The 20798-nt window shown below is 40.5% G+C and overlaps 3 protein-coding genes across 11 annotated transcripts in view; 1 reads left to right on the top strand and 2 right to left on the bottom strand.

Moving 5' to 3' along the window:
* Positions 1-443: 443 nt before the first annotated feature.
* On the bottom strand, positions 444-11077 carry ccp110 (centriolar coiled-coil protein 110). Of its 2 annotated transcripts, none has more exons than XM_085271196.1 (14): positions 10898-11077; positions 9971-10181; positions 9230-9358; positions 5713-6865; positions 5423-5544; positions 4945-5122; positions 3234-3343; positions 2730-2846; positions 2491-2592; positions 2295-2411; positions 1879-1952; positions 1731-1796; positions 1552-1611; positions 444-1435 (listed from the first exon to the last, which is right to left on the bottom strand). In XM_085271196.1, exons 2-14 carry the CDS (start codon positions 10133-10135, stop codon positions 1408-1410), a joined length of 2421 nt encoding a protein of 806 aa, XP_085127322.1. In that variant the 5' UTR covers positions 10136-10181; positions 10898-11077; the 3' UTR covers positions 444-1407. The 2 variants fall into 2 exon arrangements, with proteins under 2 accessions (XP_085127322.1, XP_085127321.1); XM_085271195.1 differs by having other exon boundaries at positions 444-1407.
* Positions 11078-13394: 2317 nt separating this feature from the next.
* Positions 13395-14666, bottom strand: LOC146576128 (uncharacterized). Its single transcript, XM_085272628.1, has 5 exons — positions 14269-14666; positions 14131-14166; positions 13820-13969; positions 13631-13749; positions 13395-13535 (listed from the first exon to the last, which is right to left on the bottom strand). Exons 1-5 carry the CDS (start codon positions 14336-14338, stop codon positions 13413-13415), a joined length of 498 nt encoding a protein of 165 aa, XP_085128754.1. The 5' UTR covers positions 14339-14666; the 3' UTR covers positions 13395-13412.
* Positions 14667-15452: 786 nt separating this feature from the next.
* sun1b (Sad1 and UNC84 domain containing 1b) overlaps positions 15453-20798 on the top strand; it is a 28616-nt gene continuing 23270 nt past the window's right edge. For 3 of the 8 annotated variants that reach the window (XM_085271174.1, XM_085271170.1, XM_085271169.1), the window contains exon 1: positions 18725-20629. In XM_085271174.1, the coding sequence (XP_085127300.1) occupies positions 20618-20629 (12 nt within the window). In that variant the 5' untranslated portion in view covers positions 18725-20617. Of the gene's footprint in view, positions 15594-18365; positions 18695-18724; positions 20630-20798 lie in introns of those variants that run through there. The other 5 variants (XM_085271175.1, XM_085271167.1, XM_085271171.1 and 2 more) reach the window with 4 other exon arrangements.

Here is a 20798-nt window from a genome sequence, read left to right as displayed (position 1 = left end):
AAATCGATTTGCTCAAGAATGTTTGTATCCTGCAACATAAAAATTATTATAATTAAAGTCTTATTGCTGTAAATATGCCTAGAAAAATCTGTTTGGTCTCCTTCTTCACTCTGGATTTGTGGTGGTATTCAGAGTAGATTAAAAAATAGTCAATTTCATCAAAAAAAGGATGTGTAAATACAGTAAATTATTTTTAGAAATTTATGAAAAATAAACATGACCACTGTTAATATTTGGCTTTATTACCTTATCATGGGCCAGAATTAAATATCTAAGTAGGATCCTTGTTTGAAACCATGCTGAACGTATTTACTGGGTCATGAAACATCGGTAAAGCAAACAACAGAAAAGAAGCTCATGTCAAAAACTTATGGCTAAGTTATAGTTAGCTTAGTTTAGCTAGGTTATAATTTAACTGTATCATGAATTAAATTCCATGAAAATTTAAATAATTTCAGATTTTATTCTGGACATTGAAGAAAAAAGACAATCTGACATTTTAAATGAAATAAATCATCCTTTAAAAGACACACACAGCAATGTGGGAGAAAAACATCAATGCTGAATGCTACAAGTGCACAAATATGAAGTCAGCGTGGTGCTGCAGTGAACGCATCAGTTCACACTATATTTCAGAAATACTATTTCATTAAAATGTCTTATATTGTTTCTTGGTCTTGTAAATTTATTTTTCTTCAGTCATTTCTGAAACAAAGTCCACACTGAATGCCGGCTGTGCATCTGTGGTCGTGTGAAGCTACATTAATGTAACAGCATGCCAGAGTGTAAACACAGATATTTATCCTTTTTCCGTTTCATTAGGCATTTAAACCAAATACTAAAACACCCTGATACGACTCAGACTTGGAGTACTATACATTTTATAGTACACTCAGCATAAAGAACAAAACAATGCACGAACTGGTAATTAAAGCCCTTGAAGGAATAAATCATATACATTAAAATATTGTATTTTCAGAACAACTACATTATGTGACTGTCTGTGTGCAACTTACAGCTATAAGCACTTGATATTAAATATATGCATGCTAAAACATGACAGACAACAAAGGCAGAGTACTCAGGCACAGAAATGTTTTTACATGTTGTCAATTGAGCTTCTTGTGGCTTACATTTAACTACAGCTACTTATTCTTTTCTTCATCATAACAATCAGCTGTTTTTGTGTGTGAATACATTCATGTGAATTTCCAAAGCTAACTGAAGGACAATCATGTGGTTAGCAGCGCTGACTAAAGTTCAGTGGTACAAGGTTTGTATTAAAATACTAAATATTCAAGTTCACAGGTCGGGGCATGTTGTGTCATGAATTAGCCCAGCGAGTGTTGCTTCTTCAGGTTCTCTGTGCGCTTCACCCTCTCCTCTGGGGTCTTTCTGTACCAGCTCCTAAGAGAAAAAAGTCACACTGTGGTGACTTTAAATACGTCAAAAGCAGGGTGTGTCTGAAGACTGCTGTTTTCATGAATATGCGATTCAGGCAATTGGTGTTTTATAAAAAGTGTTTTACAATCTGTACCAGTACAGACTCACCCCTGACGGTTAAGCTGTCCTGGGACAGAGGCATTTTGTCCTTGGCTTGGCTTCAAGACTCTAGGAAAGGAATAATGAATTTATCTAAACAACGTCTGGGGACAAAAATCTAGAAATTACATCGAGGGAAACACAAAATGAATTAAAAAGTAATAAAATCCCACAGCTGTGTCTCACACCTGTTGGTAGTGGGGCTTTTTGGCTTCTGCTGCATCTTCCTAGTCTGTGCTGGAGATTCACCAACCCTAAAGAAGCACCAGATACACCACTGATCACTGGATCTCAACAGCATGAACGTAAAACACGTGTTTTCATTTCTTGTCTTACTTCTTTTTCCTGTCCAGAGACCTCTGTGTGGCAGCAGAAAGAGCCACTCTCTCTTTGGGGCACTTGGCTTTCTCCTGTTGGAGTGAATGTAGTTTATAGTTTATTAAAAAAAAACAACTCAGAATACTGAAAAAGTCAAAGACAGTCACAAACCAATTTCTTACAATTGCTTTTGTGAGAAGGTGCTATATTACAAACAATGCATTAATAACAACAAGATAAGCCACGAGTGTCTGGATGAACCTTTCCAGACACAGAATGCATGGCTTCATAAAACTTTCTCCAGTGTTTGAACAAACTAAAGCTTAGTTTATAGGCTCTAGAAGGACAGAGGGATATTTTCAGTGACAATAACGATCACCTTCTCTTGATTAAATCTGGATACTTGATTATTTACTTGACTGTGTTCATGTTACCATGTCTCGTAGCTTCCTCTCCACACGGAGCTCTCTGTCCTGCTGCAGTAATGCTAAGCGATCCTCCAAAGGCATTTCATAGAAGATGTCATGGATGTCATACAGGGCTGCACGTAACTGAGGGAACAACAAACAAGGAGAAACATGAATAAAGATGGCCCTCTGCTGGCTATAGAGGTTTAGTACACAGTCATACCTGGGCTCTAACTCTCTCCTGCAGGGCGAGATCTTGTGCTGTGTAGGCGCTTCTCTTCTGTAGAGCTTCAGTTTGAAATGAACGGATGAACTCCTGCGTATCCTTAAGGCACACATATAAATACAGAGAGAGAGTGCACAGTTAGACACACTCAGTCACTAACGTCATAATCTAAAATGAAACTTCCTTACACTCCTGTAACTCTTTTATTGTGTATGAAGGCATGAAATGGAACTCACCATGATGGTTTGGCGGAGGTGTTTGACTTTCTCCGTTTTAAGCAGTCTGCGTGTGAGGAAGCCGCGAGTGATAGCACCAATTCTGCAAAATGCTTTCTGCTGATCAGCTGTCAGAACCTGGGAGAAAGTAATGAAGAACATGGAGAAAATGTGAGATATTAAGATAAATGATATCAGTCTTCACATACATACACGTTTTCTGATTTAATGGACAAAAAATAGACTCAATTACAATAAAAGGTTGCTGCAAGACTGCATACCAAGAAGACTTTTAGCTTCTATTTGGTCTTTGCTTTGAAGACTTACAACAGTTCAGAGCGTTATGGATGTAACAGAGTAAAAGAAACAATGGTACTTACAATATACATCAGATTTATATACACTTATTATATACACTTTACAGTATATATACTACATGTACTTAAAGGTGTAATGAGCTCAGCCAGTGTGCTGAAGTTTGGATTTGGCTGCCAATGCTATTCCTGTTTTGCAGTGTTTACACACCAGACTTTGCCTGGCCCGAGGTTTGTTAGCCCCCCACGTGGAACCCCACAGATAAAGAGGAGGCTGAAGACATGGAGAGGATGCACTAGAAGGGACAGGACTGGGCAAACCTGGAGAAAGAAACAGTAGATATTTTAAAGACGCAGCTGAAACGAGCAGCATATCCCATCAACAAACACTAGCATTTTATTTTTTATTGATATTATAGGACACAGAATTTAGAAGGCAAATAACAGACAATAACAGTGATCGAAAAGATTAAAAAGTAATCACTGTTGTTCTTCAGCGAGTAGTCAGTGTATCTGATCTGTTTCTCTACTCCCTGACTTCATAAGTTGATATCACCTCTAAGCTATATTTGTGCTGATGTGTGAAATGCTGTTTGTATGAAAAACAAAAGCTCTAACAACAAAATGCACTTCCAGTTTAGTGAGGAAAACACCATCCTTATATTAATAAAAACATTATGTCTCTTACTGTCTTGTATATAATTAAGGGACAGTTCTGGTTCATTTAAAAGGTCATTTCACCACCCTTTTTCTGGTAGCCTATGATAGTAACTGTTAGGTTGAGGGACACATGACGCTGTAAACAATTCAGCCAGAAACTTGGCCTGATCACTTCCAATGATGTTAACCTATAATTTTCTTCTGACCGCTGCATGTGGAAAATTGATCCAGGTCTGCTTTTCACCTAAAAGTGACAAAACTAAGACATTTTCATTATTCTCATTACTGCCTAAACAACACACATCTCTCTCTCTGTTTTTTAAACTCTCCTTTCTTAAAAACAGAAAATGAGATTGTAGTTGTTCTTGGCTGAGAAACACAAAACTGTTTTCCTATTATTATTTTTCATCAACAATGTAAATTTTGTTTCTTTTTTTCTTTTTTTTCCCCACTACGATAGCTGGTGACCTGCAGAATCACCTTTCATAGTTGGAGCGACGTCAGGCACATTCACACTCACTTTTTTCCTCTGCATAAATAACTCACATGGCCAATGGTATGCGCCATGGTGATCCATAAGTATGATCACAAGTTTATTTAGTTATTTTTCAACCCAACAAAACAAATAAGCAAAAACATGATGCTGATGCTATGAACGCTCTACACACATGAATCTAGATGCAAGAAAACTGCTGCGCATCTGAGGTGTGAGGAAGAAACTGAACTCTCAGATAGCTGCATGCTCGAGTTATCATAGCTCTGTTTGCCTCCCTCTGATGCGTTCTCAGCCAGCTCCTGCTCTGATCATGTGTAGCCTGCTCATCAGCTCAGAAGTGACCGCAACGCAACCTCACACAGTGGTTGCGTGCTTTGCTGCACACAGTGGCAAACACTTGCACAGTGACTTTCATATTTAATTCAGCTTCTCCATCTTGTAATTTTAGCTGTTGCATACAGGGTTCAGCATATTAGTTGTTTGTATAGGTGTGCTCTATATCTCAACAATGGCTCATTTTAGGTTTTTCTAACATGTCAAGTGCCTCTATGCACTTCATCAGTTTAAATATTCTCCTAATTTACTTCATCTAATATGTCAATGTACTGAATTTGAGCTAACCTTAGCTTAATGCAGATAACTTTTAACAATTATAATCTAAACATTTTGTTTCAGCAAGGGGTGGGTGAAAATGAACCATGACATTCATGTGTCTTTTGTGAACACTTTTTACAATCCTGAGCACAGAAGTTTATTAAAACGATACCTATACTGTGTCCAGGTGATCGTTCTGATGGTGTGTGGACAGGACTTAGTCCCGGGCACGAGGGGCTCATGATAGGATGGCAGTCATTCACAGACCTACGATTCCAGCCACAAGCATCTGCACTTAGAGGACGTACAGACCCCTGCTCCTTCAGCCTTCTCTCTGTCTCCTCAAGCTCCTAAACACACCGCACACAACATTATTTGTATTTCACTAATGCTCTGCTCATAATCTTTTTAAAAAGGCATATAAAACTCAGATGTACAAACACACACACACACACACACACACACACACACACACACACACACACACACACACACAAAGAAAGCAAAATAAAATAAAGAAAATAAAGTTTGGCATTGTAGTTAAACATATTAGGTTTTGGTGTAGCTTTTCATGGTCATTTAAAAAAAGAACACTTTTTTTCTGATCTACTTCTATATAAAATGGTCACTGTTAAATTTCATGTGCTGACCAGGTGGAGGCGCTGTTGCTCTTTCTCCTGCTCAGCGAGGAGCAGAGACATCTGCAAAGCATGCTCCTTCTCAAGACGTCTTTGCATGTCCTCCAGAGCCTGCGCTCGCCACTGGGTCTCATCTGTTAATAAGCACAAATGCATACAAATAAATCAGTTGTCTTTTACCATGTCAAAGTTTTACTCACTTAACATAAAATATATAAATGTGGGAATCAGAAATCTCAGTGGGACTTACACAGTTGTAAACATAAAAAAAAAAATAAATAGCTTACATCAAAGGCACTCACCTGTCTTGCGGGCCTGTGCTTCAGCTGCATGTCTGAGGACAGTCGGTGTTTTCCTGCCATTGTTTGGCCCCGGAGATTCGTCTGCAGGAGTCACACAGGGCCTCAGCAGAGGCAGTGAAGGACTCTCTACATCATACGACTGGTTTAAAGGGGCTGCAGGTGTGCGCCGACTGGGAGCAAACAGTGTAACTCCTGCCATGAAGCGAGGGAGGCGTTCCTGGCTGCGGTCTATGCGCTCCGCTCCAGAATGGTAGGTATGCAGCTGGCTGTCCATAGTGTGGCAGCGCCGGCGAAAACCTGCAGCCAGGTGATCACCCATTGAGCTGGGCACCGAGGCACTGACAGGGTTACAGTTCTCCTTCACTGGACTGGTTCCACAGTGGCTGGATCGACGAATGCCACTCTGGCTGACGCCCTCTATTCCCACTGAGCTCCAGTGAGATGGAGACATTGAAGCATCTCCCCAGTCTGCCACACCAATGGCTTCCTCTGACCGTCCTGGGCTTCGAGCGATAAGGTCTGCTGGGCCGATGGGAAATGAAAAATGGATGTTGCCTGTGGAAACTGGGCGTGGTTTGCGTCTCTGTGGACGAGGACTTATGCTGGTCTCTGGATTGGGGAGACAAGAAAATGGTTCTGGTAGACTAGGTGAGAGGCAGATGGACTTTTGAGGACTAGGGTCACGCAGCACTTGATGCTGGATTTGAGGCGGGCCGACAGGGCTGTGGTGCAGACTGAATCCAAACTGAATGCCTGTGTCCGTCACAGGGCTGCAGCTCTTCTCTTCACTGACAGAGTCAGTCTCAGGTGGGGGAGACTGGGTCATTGCGCGGACAGCTTTTGATCCCTGCTGACTCTGCTCTTTCTTCACATACTCCCTTGATCTCTTAAGAAGGCTGTCCAAACTAATGTCCTCTTCCTCATCCTCTTCTTCCTCCTCCTCACTCTTCTCTTGGGCATCCACCTTCACTTCCTCCACTGCCTTATAATCATTAAGCACAGGAATCTCAGAGCATGGAGCAGCACGATGACTATTTGTCTGAACCCCAAATGCAGCATCTTTGGGGAGCCCAGGTGAGTCAGTGACCAGAGTGTAGCCGTTGACTGTTGCAGATTTAGAAACTGGCAACTTGTCAACCTCTTCATCTGGCACCTGTGAAACATAAAAAGCAGTATTTCACCAAAGAATTTCATTAAAACGCATGTAAGCTCAGCATACAGGCAAATCAAGTGATAATTATGGTCTGTAAATAATTAGCTTATTTGTTGATGTTAGTTTTTTAATGAAAATGTGATTACATGCTTGAGTTTTGGTTGTTCCATTGTGAACGATAACAGACAAAATCTTTAGATCACATTTGTTCAAAGACTGGGAATTACGAAAGTAGAGCAAATCTGACACTGAGTAAATGAACAATACTGCTTTGAATCTTGAGCTGTTATGAAAACACGTCATCAGGTAAAAAATAGCACGGCACACTGGGGAAAATGTTAGGCCAGATAACCTGTATTCAACTCTGAGTATGTCACCAGAGACAACAGGACAGACTGTAATTCACTTTATGTGCTCCATTATGGGACTGGCACACAAACCTATTTAATATATACTATAGGTCAAAAGCACCAAAACTATTTACATTCAGTAAAAGCAGGACGCGATGTCAGCATAATAATATTAGCACGAGAGTCCAGCACTTTTTCAGAGTGCCTACATAACATTATACAACCCCAATTCCATGAAAGTTGGAATGATGGTAAAAGATAAATACAACAGAATGCAATGATTTTCATATATGTCATTGCCAACAGAACATGGAAAACATATCAAATATATTTACTATTTAATCAAAAATATTAGCTAAATTTGAATTTGATAGCAGCACCACACCTAAAAACAAGGTGGGACATGGGACCACAACTAATAACATTAAAAGGTTTAGAGGAAGGTTTCCAGAAAAGCAGGTTGAAGTTCTTGTATATAAAGAAGAAGCTTTATATGGACATGATCATTTAAAATAGACTGAGGCAAAGTGGAAAACAATTCTGTGGTCAGACATATTGAAATTCTTCTTGGAAAACATGGACGCCACACCTGGACTAAAGAGGCAAGAGACCATCTGGCTTGTTATCAGCACTCAGTTCAAAAGCCTGCATCTCTGATGGTGTATGCAGTTCTTACAGCAACACACACTCCTATCTATGTATTTTGGGGGAAGGTCTTGCATATTTCTTGCATATTTTAGCAAGACAATCATCATCATCATCATCATTTATTTATTTATATAGCACTTTAAAAACACACCTGGTAGACCAAAGTGCTGTACAATACTAATATGCACATAGTAATAAAACCAGACATAGCAATAAAAAAAATAAAAAGAATATCAGTTACCCACAGAGTTAAAAGCCAGGGAATAAAAATAGGTTTTTAATAAAGACTTAAAAACTGGCACTGATGTAGCCTGTCTAATATGGAGAGGAAGGTTATTCCAAAGCATGGGCGCAGCAACAGAGAACGCTCGGCCTCCTCTAAGTTTCAGCCGTGACTTTGGGACCGAAAGCAGCGACTGCTCAGCTGACCGAAGGGAACGAGTGGGGACGTGGGGCTTCAACAAGTCAGACAAATAAACAGGTGCCAGACCATTTAGAGATTTAAAAACCAATAAATGGACTTTAAAACGGATCCTGAATTCAATTGGAAGCCAGTGTAAAGAGGCCAAAATCGGAGTGATGTGATCAAATTTTCTTCTGCCAGTTAAAAATCGTGCCGCAGCATTTTGCACTAATTGCAGGTGTGACAAAGTGCCCTGCCCAACCCCTATTAAAAGAGAATTACAATAATCTAAACGTGAGGTAATAAAGGCATGAATAACACCTTCCAAGTCACGCTGGGAAAGAAAGGGCTTAACCTTTGATAAACGTCTGAGGTGATGAAATGCTGATTTTACCACCCCGTTTACATGGTCATCAAAGGTAAGTGCAGAATCAATTTTAACTCTGAGTTTTGTGATCGAACTCTTTAGTTGGGAAGTCAAAGCTGCAAGATCAACATCTGGAGTATGAGAAGAACGATTTGGGCCAAATAAAATTGCTTCTGTCTTCAGATCATTAAAATTTAAAATGTTTTTTGCCATCCATGCATTGACATCAGTAAGGCAGTCAAGCAGAGGTCGAGTTGGGAGACTATCAGAATGACTAAAAGGTAAGTAGAGCTGGCAGCCATCTGCGTATAGATGGAATGGCACTTTATGTTTCCGGAAAATATGACAATATGCATGCTGCGTATAATACAACATTACAGAGTGGTAAACATGGCCCTCTCACAGTTTTTGAGACTTGTTACTGCCATCAAAATCTAAATAATCTCCTTTTTTGCTTAAAATGGTAGAACTTCATTTACATTTGACAAAGTGTGGAATTGGGTTTGTACTCACAAAGCATGTTTTGATCTTATCCTAAATAGGCCTCTCACCCGACCAGATGACACCCAGACCTGTGACCATAGTGTGCAACTGACCTGAGCCTGATCCAGTATGCCCTGAATCCTGGCCAAAAGCTTGTTCCTCTGCTGGTTCTGTCTGTCCACTTCCAGTTGGACCGCCTTCTGTCTGTAGCCACACATCTCGTTCCACTGCTCTGCATTCAGCTGGAAAATGAAAATACATTCGGTTGCGGCTTTTGTTGTTTGTTTTTCAGCATTTAATTTTCAAAAATACGCATGTTTATTCAGCTGAAAGAGGCACAGTTTTTCACTTTGTACCTAAAAATGTTATTACAGATGAGAAATATACTGGAAGAATTCAGCCTTCTTCCAGTATATTTTGTGTATCTTCTTCTGGATGGAAGAGAGACTGATGCTGGACTCTTCCTGCAAACTTATTTAGTCAGCAATCACAAGCGAATAGATTTTTCTAACAAACATCAAACAGCCCTGATGTTCCACGTTCGCACTGTTTCCCTTTGCCAGCTGCTGACCTAACAGGCTGTTCCCACAGCAGAGGCTTTGGCTTGTCTTAGCAGTAAATGAAATGGATGCACGAGTAAGTTTACCTAAATGGAATGCATTTTACAGTTTTATGGCAAGCCAAAAAGTCTGCTGTGAGAAGCTCTGTTGTCATAAAGCAGTTCATATATTCATTCATCAGATTTGCTCACAAACAGATGTTTCATTCAGTTTAAACTGTGAACTCTCACATGCATCTACATCTTGTGTAATCCATTTAGCATGGGCTTCCAAGCCTGTCTATCTCTTCCTTACCAGAGGTGAAAGCGCAGCTCTTCCATAGAAGTGGATGACAGAGCGAGCCTTCAGGGAACATGATGGCTCGCATGTAGTCTTCTTGAATTTCCCCTCCTCCTGCAATAATGCCAGACTCCGCAGACAGAACTCCTCATAGCTTTCCATCTCTGGACACCCGCACATCCACACTCTGAGTAGGACACACACACCATGTAGCCTCGTGGCCGAGCTGTTAAATTCAATGGAGAGCGAGAGATTAAAAGGGAGGGTCCGTGTGAGGCTGCACTACACTGGGGTTTGACCGACGAGCCGAAACCATGTGGGTAAATGTGACAAATCACCTACAACAATAGCCAGTCTGTCTGTCCTCTGTGATTTTATCACACTCATCACATTCCTGCCATTCCTTTGCTTTCTGTCATACATTGCTGGTGCCTGTCTTCCATTTCCATGTTTTGTGGAAATGCAAAAGGGACTCGTGTGTCTGATCAATACTGTTTCTATTTCTGAAATGTCTGTCAGCAAATGACAGTAGTCTGCAGACTACTCACAGACAGGTAGGGCGTTTGCGTAAGCAGACAGCTCCTGTGTGGATTCAATTAAAACAATGTGCCTTTGAAATAAGCGTGAGTGTTACTGGCTCTATGCAGCATATCTAATCTATTGGATAGGTTTGAATTCAACCAGCAGGTCCTAATGATGCTGCTGCTGGTCTTCAGACGCCTAATTACACTAGCCAATCCACGCTTCTTCTTCCATCCGGCAGAGCAGAGGTGGGGATCGTTTTCTTTGTGTATCTGGTATTACAGAGAAAGCTTAACTTCGGCAGCTTTTATGTTAATATTTAAGCATTATCCAGTTTTGCTGTCTTTGGAAGCTAAAAAAGACGTCTTAGTGCAGATACCCTCTTCAGAATGACAGCGGATACCCGGCGCTTATTCTTACCTACTCAGTGGAGAAACACTAATATCGCCCTCCTGTCTTCCAGCAGGGACTGTCAGACACGGACAGATGTCGCAGGGAAACACAAACTGGAGGCTTTATCGGTGAGACTCACGTCTCTCTCCTCAATCTCGGTTCGATCGTCTTCATCACCATGCTCAACTCTTCCGGGCTCCAACAGCGCCTCCTAGCAACAGCACGCGGGCCACGTTCCAATCTGATCCCCCGAGCAAGTCAAAGGCTCTCGTTCCAATAAGCTCAATGCCACCTGCCCTCTTTTCCCCTTCATTTCTCAGTGAATGCAATAGAATTAGGCTATATCCTAGCAGGGCTACTTTATCACACGCTCTTTGTTTTACTATGTTGTTATCTGCTCATAGCCTCGAGTTAATAGTGCTCAAGAGGATAACGAGTTCTTGGCAAATGAGTCTACATAAATATCATTAATATGATCTGCTTGCAGCTATTCTCTACTGTGTTAAACAAATCTCAGTTTAAAATTTTATAATGTATGTAATTTATTTATTTATTGTTATGAGTGATTAGATGAATTATTTAATGTGCCAAGTATTAAAAAAAAACTGGATGATCTTGGGGGAAAATAATGTAATTTATGTACCACTCTCCTTACTGTACATTGTGCAGCGTTTTGTAGTCTGAAACTTTATGAATTAATGAATTTATGTAATTTAAGTCCTATTTTAATCGTCCTCTTCTGCAAGACAACCACTAAATATGAAGTGACAAAACAGGTGCGCCTTCTAGTAATGTGTACAACAAATTTCTCACATTTTACAACCAATTATGCGCATATAAAGGGGGTGGGAGCAAAGAAGATGCTCTGTTGTGTGTATTACACAGAATACACTGTCCTCCAAACCACATAAAATGAAACATGTTTATCGATGTTACACATGCATTAAAAACTGTAAGACTGCAAAGGTCAGTGCATAGGTTGTCATAGCTAAAGGTAAACAGCAAAATCATCAGATGAGTTGAGTCCTTGATCAACAGATGGCAGTTAGCGGTGACTGTACTGAGGACGTAAAAGAATACAAGTACTTAGGGACAGTGACTGAAGAAAAACTGGCAGGATTCAAAAGCTAGATTACAATGATTATACTTCAAGAGGAGTTTGAGACAGACATACGCTGGTTCTTTTTTTCTTTTTCTTTTTTGTTTGTTTTTTTGCAGAGAGCATTCTAACTTCTTGTTTTATTGCATGGTATTTTTCACTGTCTGTAGTTAACAAGAACAAACTGAGTAGGATTACAAACATGGACAGAAAGATTTGAGGTCAGCTACAACACAGTACGATTCACCTTTGGGAGTCCTGAGTGGTGAATAAGGGGTGATGTATCCTTAGCAATGTGTCACACCTTCTTCATCGTGAAGACACCTTGCTAACATCATGACAGAAGTACAGGGTACCACTTTTGTATGTATCGTGTGCCCAGAGGACTTTTATACCTTGTAAATGGACTGGTTCTTATAGCGCTTTTTTACTCTATCTGAGCAACTTGTACATTCACACAAGCACTTTTTTCTATGCTGTTCCTAAGTGCTTCATATCAGACATTCACACCTCCAATAGATGCATCAGAGAGCACCATGATGTTAGTATTTGCCCAAGGATATTTGGCATGGAGCAGACTGGGATCGAACCACCAACCTTCCGGTTAGTAGTTTACCTGAGCCACCTTAGTTACAACCATCCCAAGGTAACACAGCTGATATTATATGGGTGTGATTTGCACACAGCTGTGGTTTGTTTTTACTATTACTTATTGTTAATACCTTGAATTTCTGTAACTGTGGAGTCTTAATTGTTGTGGTTGTATTTGCCTGGCCTGGATTTTTGGTGTCCAAAAGGCAAACTACTTTTCTGAAGAAGATATTGAATCTGCACACTTGTGATGAAATTGCTTATAGTGCAATAATACATCCTTATGTCTTCCTTTGTGTCCCACTTTTATTTTTTATTTTTTGGAGTTTTGCATTTTTCTATGAATTTTCTGAAAGAAGTGCATTAGAAATTGTTGTTGTTTTAATGGTTAGTAACATCCCGAAGAATAATAAAGAAGAAAAGAATGAAGACAAGTGGGAGCACCTTAAAAATGTTTTAGAATTCCTATTGTAAACAGGTGACTGCAAATGGCAAAGAATAGATTCATTTTCCAGCAGGCAACAGACCTCGTATTATCTTAATAAAGACATAGGAAAACAGGCTAAATCACTTCAGATGCACTTTGGAAGTTCCTATTTCTGTCAGAGAAAAGTGAGGGCTTCCCAAGGCTTGAAATATAAACTTCCCCTTTATCAATTTTATATAATTTGTTCATTAATGAATATACACTCCTTATCTGAGGCTGAATAAATTCTTTAGAAAAGTGACAACTCAACACAGCATAAGGTATAATTTAAAGACAAAATTATTGGTTTATGTTTTTTTAGTGATTTATTTATTTTACTGATGTCCAGAATTTACAGTAGTAAACAGTAAATGATGCTGAAATTCTCAGAGTTCATCTCCTGTGTGCACAGGGGAACCTGAATGTATCGGCTGAGCAATGCGAACATTTTCCTTGTTGTCCCGAAGTAAAGCATCAATGTCACTTTCAGTAAAAGCGCCTTTAGAATCCTGCCACAAAAGCAAAATGTTAAGAGCAAATTTGTGTACTTGAAAAACACGAAGTTCACGTTTCACAACTGGCTACTCGCTCACTGACAGCTTACCTCAAAAGTCTGGCGTTTAACCCCCACACATGAGTTGGACTGCTCATAACACAGAGCTATATCCAGATTCTTCGGCTCTTTGTTCACCAGAGCTTCATAGAACTGGCCACGGTGAGACTCTGAATGGCAAATCCAGAATAAGTTCTTGAATACAAGATAAATTACTTGACATATCTGATGTTACCTTACCTAACAAGTGTCTGCAGGCTGATGTCAGTTTGTCCTTAGAGACATGGTGACTGTGAGGCAGAGGTTTCTCACACAACGCCCCACTGATGAGGCGTTTAACAACTGTGTTTCTGCTCTTAACTGGGGCTTCCTTGATGGATTTCTCAAGCTCTGTAAGGTATTTATAGACTGTGACTTGCTTTCCCCTTTTCTTTTGTCTTTTGTTTTCTATTTGTATTCCTGGCTATCCCATTTGTTAGATTGTGCTACTGGGTTATCAGCAACCATTAATAAAAAAGCTCTTAGCCATAATGATTTATTGTCCAACATACCTTGTGCCACTGTTAAACAAGTCTCACAGTAGGTGTCTGTTAATAATAGAACAGTTAACAGAGGCACTCTTCAGCAGAAACCGAACTACATATTATCTGATGACTGAGGAAACCAAGGTGACTGTAGTGTTTACTTACAGTGATCTATCTCTTCAGGCTGCACAGGAAGAAGAAGGCACACAAACAGCACAAAAATAGCAATTTTCATGGTGACTGTACACCAAACATGTAAACTGTGAACACTGTAGCAGCTATCTGCACACTACGAAACAGACAAGAAGAAGTCAACTGCACCCAGCTGTCTTCCCTTTCATAAAATGTTGTCACGTGATCTTAGAGACAATGGGATCACATCACCACCATTCCACAAGTGACAGGTGTCTTGTTTTTCAGGTTTTCCTTTTCTAAAAATATTGCCCGGAGTCTTCACTCTGCTCTGGATAGGGGTCTGTGAAGAACACAGTTTAGCATAGGCTTGATAAATGCATGCAATATTAAATGTCAAAAGATGAATTAAGAGGTACAGTACTTTTAATAACAGGTGTGGGGTGGATGCATTTGTTCATTGATCATTTGCTATTCATGTTTTCATCATCATTCATGGGTTTTTTTTACAACAAAAAGAGTAAATTAAACTCTATTAAAAAATTTGTTTCAACACTGATAGACAATGCTAATTATAAGTCTTTGCACCCAGAGACAGGATTAGAAATGAAGATAAGATAAGCGAATTTGTCCCATGGTTGGGAAATTCCTGTTATTACAGCAGCAAAATGAATAGAGCAGGAATAAAAAAAATAACCTATATGAGTAATACTATACCTCAGTGGAGACAAATGTACACTTTACAATATGTGTGTGTGTGTGTGTGTGTGTGTGTGTGTGTGTGTGTGTGTGTGTGTGTGTGTGTGTGTGTGTGTGTATGCAGCAAGATGGAATACTGCATAGTACAATGGTTGAATGTTAATAGTAAGACAGAGCATAGAGCACTGCACAGTCTGATTAAAAGCTACTGCACACTGATATATCTATATCTATCTAGCTATCTATCTACACACACACACACACACACACACACATAGATAGATAGATAGATAGATAGATAGATAGATAGATAGATAGATAGATAGATAGATAGATACTATATGTGATATATCTGATCAGCATATATCAGCTTTAACTTTCTTATCCACGCACGTGGCCACTAAGTGACGCTATTTTCAACCGCCCATTGAATGGGCGGTCGAGCTGGCTCCCGTATATGGTCATTTTTACCATATATGGAGTGACGGTGGTGACGCGCGTGCTGCAACGGAAAAAGTGACCGTGTGCGGGAAAGGCGAACGTTAGAGCTGGGTCCTCTTTTCGGGAATGTGAAGGTACAGCTGTGAAAGCTGTAAGCCGGCTGCATGAATAGACCATCCACGAGTTTACCGTCAGTAACCCGCAGTCACTCTCAGCATGTGAGTACACTCTGCCCTGCGAATGATGTGTGCTGCTTTTAGGCGTGCTGTTCTCAGCTCTCATGGGAAGCTACACAGATGATCTCTAGTATTAAACTTGCTTCCGTGTTGCATCCATCTGGTGTTTTGCGTTGTGGAGAATTTTACTGGTGGGAAATATTTAGTCGTAAAAGAAAAATAATAATACAAATAATGTATGCACTGTAAATGACGCCTGTGGGCACGACTGACTATTATAGAGGCTCACATCAGGACAAGCGAGGCTAACTTCTTCTTTTCTTTCCACAATGGTGATTGTGGGCAGTTGGTCCGTGAACTGAACACAGACCAACTGCATATTATCAGGAGCTTTCCACGCAGGCGTAGTTAAACCAACACTTCCACAAACCTTTAGCAGAGCAAAAAGGATCCACGTGAAGAAGCGAGAGACTTGACAAGTGTACACTTCCGTTTTCGTAGGAAGTGGCCAGACACTCGGACTTTGTTTTCTTTTTTTTTTCTTTTTTTTTTGTCGAACCCCTTTTATTTTACGACAACCACTTCTGACTTTCTCATGGGTCCTCCACACTCACATTTTCTACAAGTTTTGTTTTCTATTTCCTGATCTCAAACGCACTTGCACGAGACATAGTAACTAATCATTAATATTTAATGATGAAACCGGAAGTGAGTGGGCTTGCTCCTTAGTTCTTGAGCCCACCTTTTGTCGCCCTTGACGCTAAAACTTACAATTAGATCGTATCGAAAGCTCCCATAAGGTGAATACACTGTTGCTGTGCAGCAGACTGTCCAGCAGATGGTGCCTCTCTAAAGCACGCCTGTTCAGAATGGGATAGAGATTTTAGGTGTCTGATATGCCTCTGTGGGAGCTTTCTCTTTCAGCTTATCGTCTGCAGAGATAAGACTATGATGTTGAATGATAAGTGCCACTAGCTTCCAAAACATGCATTATACAGGTAGGTTTTAGTTTTAAAAAATCAAAGGTAAAAGTGATTATGGTGCAAAATCCCCTCTTTTTGCACAGTATAGTATTTAGCTTTATGTCTGCTGTTTCTCTTATCTAACCCAGACTCCTGTTGGACATGATTGGAAACTTCGGTGGCTTCATACAGGAACATAATAATTCTAGGGCATGTTGAAACACAAAATCCTCAGTATGGCTCTGAACAACTCTGAGAAGAGTAAAACTTATTTAACAAACATTATGAATGAATGAATGAATGAATGCTTTATTGGCCATATGCAGGTTGCCCCACAGAGGAATAGGGTTATATATTATATATATAGGGTTATATAATAATTATAATGGTTGGTGTGTGTGTGTATGTATGTATATATATATATATATATATATATATGCACCTGTTCATTTTTTTTGAAGGGGGGTTGGGTTGGGGATATTTGTCTTATACAAATTGAGAACCTACAGTATATATCGTGCAAACCTGACTCTTTGTAGGAATCCCCCTTACAGTAACCTTTCCATTTTGCTGTGAATTGGGCTGTGTTTTATTTCCTCTCTTTGCCGCATGCTGCATTAAACGGTAACAAGGTTCTTAGCAGTGTAATTACTCATGATCCGGATTTGATTGTAAAGTGGATTGTTTGATTTGGCAGTGTGAGTGACTGTATTGGTAGTGATGAAGCTTATGTCTCTGAAAACCTACAACTTGTTTGTAGGTTTTCTTGCCATATTCTCACTTCTCTTATTCTTGTGCCTAAAATGAGCCACACCCTTTCACTTTAACTCTTTACTGCATGAGACTTGTGAAGCACTGAGCTTCACAGGCTCAATAAAGTAATAAAAATGGCTGATCTTTGATTTTTGCATGTAGAAAGTGTGGGATTTGCTTTACAAGCTGGTGGTTGGGTTATTTTGTTTAGTTATGAGTATTTTAACGAGTTTATTTTCTTCCATACATCTACAAGTGTCATGCATTTCCACACTGTCTTTATTACGCCTATGAGGCAAGCTACCAGTGGACCTTCACTTGATAGTATTGGTTTGTGTAAATGATAGATAGATTAGATAAATTCAGCTCCAGATATGCAACCATACCGACTCTTTCTTTTAGTCAGGGTGAAATATCCTGAATAGAAAACCCGTGCAGACATGCAGGCTGTTATAAGCAGTGACTTTATGCACTTAATCATTTCCAGACTAACACTTTTTTGTGTTGGCATTAGTCATTGTGCTGTTTCAACATGACTGAATGCACAAAAACACCTTAATAACTTTGGTGTAATCCTGCTTTAGAGGGTTTGTAGTAACAGCACAGCAGCAAGTGCCAGCGTTTCCCTTTCCCTTCACAAGTTTGTTAATGGTGCATAAAAAAAGACGGGGCTTCTCAAAAGTCTGGTGCTTTTAAATATAATCGTTAAGATCCGCATTTTCTCACTTCCTTCACCAGCCTCGTCAGGATTGGCTATTCCCCCCCCTGTCACCTGCTCATCTCCACTCTTTCACCTTTCACATGGAGAAAAAAATACAAGTGGTGGAATAAAATGTTAAACAATAACTTATATGGAGGTCAGTGAAAATGAGCGAGTCTTATTTTTCTTATTTAATATTTCATATTACAAAATTATTATAAAGAGAGCCTCAGCAGCGCTGTCATGAATGGATCGAGCTTCCTTTAAGCGGCAGGTGTCATGCAGGGATTTCTAGTTGAAACAAAAGCGTGATCTCCGTCAGTGCACGGAACACCGAGCAGTGGCTCAGCAGATGCCGTTGCAACGCCGCTTTTCCTCCAATAGATTTAAAGTGTGCGCTCTGGCCGACAATGGATGGTCTGGGAGTGGGAGGATCAGCTCAGCAGCGATCCTTCTGGCTTTGTTACGCCCGGGAAGCCATTTTGGAAATCTGCTTGTTGTGCACTAGCACAGCAGTCTCTCGCCACTTGTAAACTTTGGCGTATTTCTGTGAGAAAATAGCGTTGAAGGATTTGTGGATCCGCAGTCATAAATAAGCCTTTTGGGGGTTCCGCGCGTCGGGATGCTGGCAGAAGTTTGCGCATGTTCCCTGATAGTACTGTGTGGATCTTACTCATTTGGATTACGCTCTTAAAGAATAACAGCATAAATGGAGCCTAACAACGCGGGCAAGTTGACCAGCTGCTTTGAAAATCATATTAATGTAGAAACTGTTTTTAGTGACAGTGTGTTTGCATTTTTTTTTTTAAATTCGGATCTTCGCTGCGCTCCTTTGCCAACAGTTTTGACAGTGTGCGCAATTTTAGGCCTGATTTTCTACGGTCGTTTTATTACATCTGCGACAGTATCAAACGTTAGACGCGTTCTCAGTGGTTAGTAGTGATCAGTAAATGCGTGTTGTTTTTACAGATAAATCTCAAGTTGACCTGCACGATGAGCAGTGTGATTAGCGCGTCGTTGCACAAGCCTGTAAGTCAGTGACGGCGCTGTCTAAATACATCCAGCTTCTAAATTTAGCACGAATGTAAGGGGGCTGATATGTCATCGGGCCTGAGCGCAATACAGTTAGAACAGGAGTACACATGTGCTGTAAACAGTGTTAGTGTATTACTGTGTTTTGACAGTAGCTGGAGCAGTCACAGGACTCAGCTGTTTGCGCTGTTCGTCGCACACAGTTTGCGTAAAGGAGGCAGCAAAAAAATAAAAAGGGAGATGTGCGATAGTACTGTGGTAAAGGTGTAAAGGTGTCACTGTGTTGCATGTGTTTGTTTCTCTTGTTACTGTTCAGCTTGTCTCTTGGTGGATTAATGCACCGTAGGGGAGATTATTATTTAATTTCGGAGTGTCCACATTCAGCGCCTGCGTCATGATTCAGCGCAGTGCTGACATGTTGCAAAAAAGGAAAGAAAGAAAAACAACAACAACCCAAAACTAATCCTGGCTGAATTTAAGTAGTCCCCTTGGCTTTTGGGAATTTGTTTCCTTTTATCCCGCTTTTCGGCTTGGAGACTTGGATGTGGATTTGAAATCATGATTAAGATTATGGTGTTGAGAGTTTGGTGCTGGGTTTTCAGTAATGGCCATCTGTTTTATTCTGCTGCTCTGTCTTTGAGTTGTTGAACAGAAGTTTGAGTCAGACTGCCACATGCACAGAATGCCATCTAGAATAGTTGCTCTGTTGTGGCCAGAAACCTCCAATCGGACACTGTTATTGCATCAGTTATCTCATTTAAAGCTGTCTGAGGCACCTTATACTCTGCATGTAGCTTTGTGTGGTGAGGTCGTGGAAGTGATCCATTTGAGCCAAAATCTCACTCTTCAGCTTGCTTAAATGCTCTGTTGCAGGCAGCTTTTTCTACCCTTGGCTCTGTATGATATCATTTAGAGTGCATATCCCTACTACAGCAATCAGGGACACTCAGCAGTCCCACCCACTTGCCAGTCATACCTTTCGTATGCAAGTGTGAGGCCATTGACGGAAAGCAGGCTTAAAAATGGAGCTAAGATGGCTTGTTTCAGGCCGTGGATGGACTGCAGCTTTTCATCACAGCCCAGTATTTGAATTCTGCATGATAATGCAAATCTAAGCTACGGACACATTGGGTCCACTTTAATATTGACATGCTCGCAACAATACACAACTCTTCAAACTGTTCACCAAAGTAGGAATATTTGCAGAACTGCTGTGTTGGAATGCATTAATCTTACCTTGGTTAACCTGAGAAACTTTCAACTGTGAGCATGTGGAACGAAGTATTTGTTCAGCAGTTCACACAATGCAGGTTTCACTAAGAAGACCAGCTGTTTGGCTTTAGACTTCCCGCCCATTGCCTTATAAATCAGCCCCACCCCTTTGTGTTTTACTGGGTTTCATAATACTCAGCTTACTCAAGTGCTCACTGTAGCTGTAGCTGTGCTGGTGAGGAGTCCTCCTATTACAAAGGGGAAGAGGATCGTCATTCTTTGGCCTGTCTCTACCAGCCTTTTCGATCAGCTGCTTGTTTTCTTTGTGTCCGGAGGAGAAGAGACGAGTCATTCGCTACAGCTTCACTGGTGTCCGTAGCTTCTGTCATCTACCAGCGTGAGCCAGCATGGAGGAAGAGGTTGGCCAACTCTCAACCACAGGCAGAAACACAGTAGTATTGTTTTTCAGAGGAAAAGGAATGTCCAGCAGCTCTCATTAGGGTCTTGCCCGCACATGGCTGTGCAGCACAGCACTTACTGGCGGTTGTGTTTTCTTGGAGAACAGCCCAGTGAATGGAGCTTGAATTG

Source organism: Mchenga conophoros, linkage group LG4, assembly GCF_057382185.1.
Source record: "Mchenga conophoros isolate Kocher_MC1m ecotype Shallow Benthic linkage group LG4, M_conophoros_male_GT1.1, whole genome shotgun sequence".
Lineage (NCBI taxonomy): Eukaryota > Metazoa > Chordata > Actinopteri > Cichliformes > Cichlidae > Mchenga > Mchenga conophoros.
The sequence above is the reverse complement of the archived record's forward strand: the minus strand, read 5'-3'. Positions and strand labels throughout refer to the sequence as shown.

What these genes read in the sequence shown, in the direction of transcription:
- ccp110 (XM_085271195.1), bottom strand. Translation starts at nt 10,135, where the DNA reads ATGTGCGGGTGTCCAGAGATGGAAAGCTATGAGGAGTTCTGTCTGCGG. An exon ending in ACCTCCGCCAAACCATCATG is followed by an intron (nt 2,593 to 2,729) that starts GTGAGTTCCATT and finishes GTGTGCCTTAAG; the next exon opens with GATACGCAGGAGTTCATCCG. An exon ending in TCTCTGGACAGGAAAAAGAA is followed by an intron (nt 1,797 to 1,878) that starts GTAAGACAAGAA and finishes GTGCTTCTTTAG; the next exon opens with GGTTGGTGAATCTCCAGCAC.
- LOC146576128 (XM_085272628.1), bottom strand. Translation starts at nt 14,338, where the DNA reads ATGAAAATTGCTATTTTTGTGCTGTTTGTGTGCCTTCTTCTTCCTGTG. An exon ending in GCCTGAAGAGATAGATCACT is followed by an intron (nt 14,167 to 14,268) that starts GTAAGTAAACAC and finishes TATTATTAACAG; the next exon opens with ACACCTACTGTGAGACTTGT. An exon ending in TTAAACGCCAGACTTTTGAG is followed by an intron (nt 13,536 to 13,630) that starts GTAAGCTGTCAG and finishes CTTTTGTGGCAG; the next exon opens with GATTCTAAAGGCGCTTTTAC.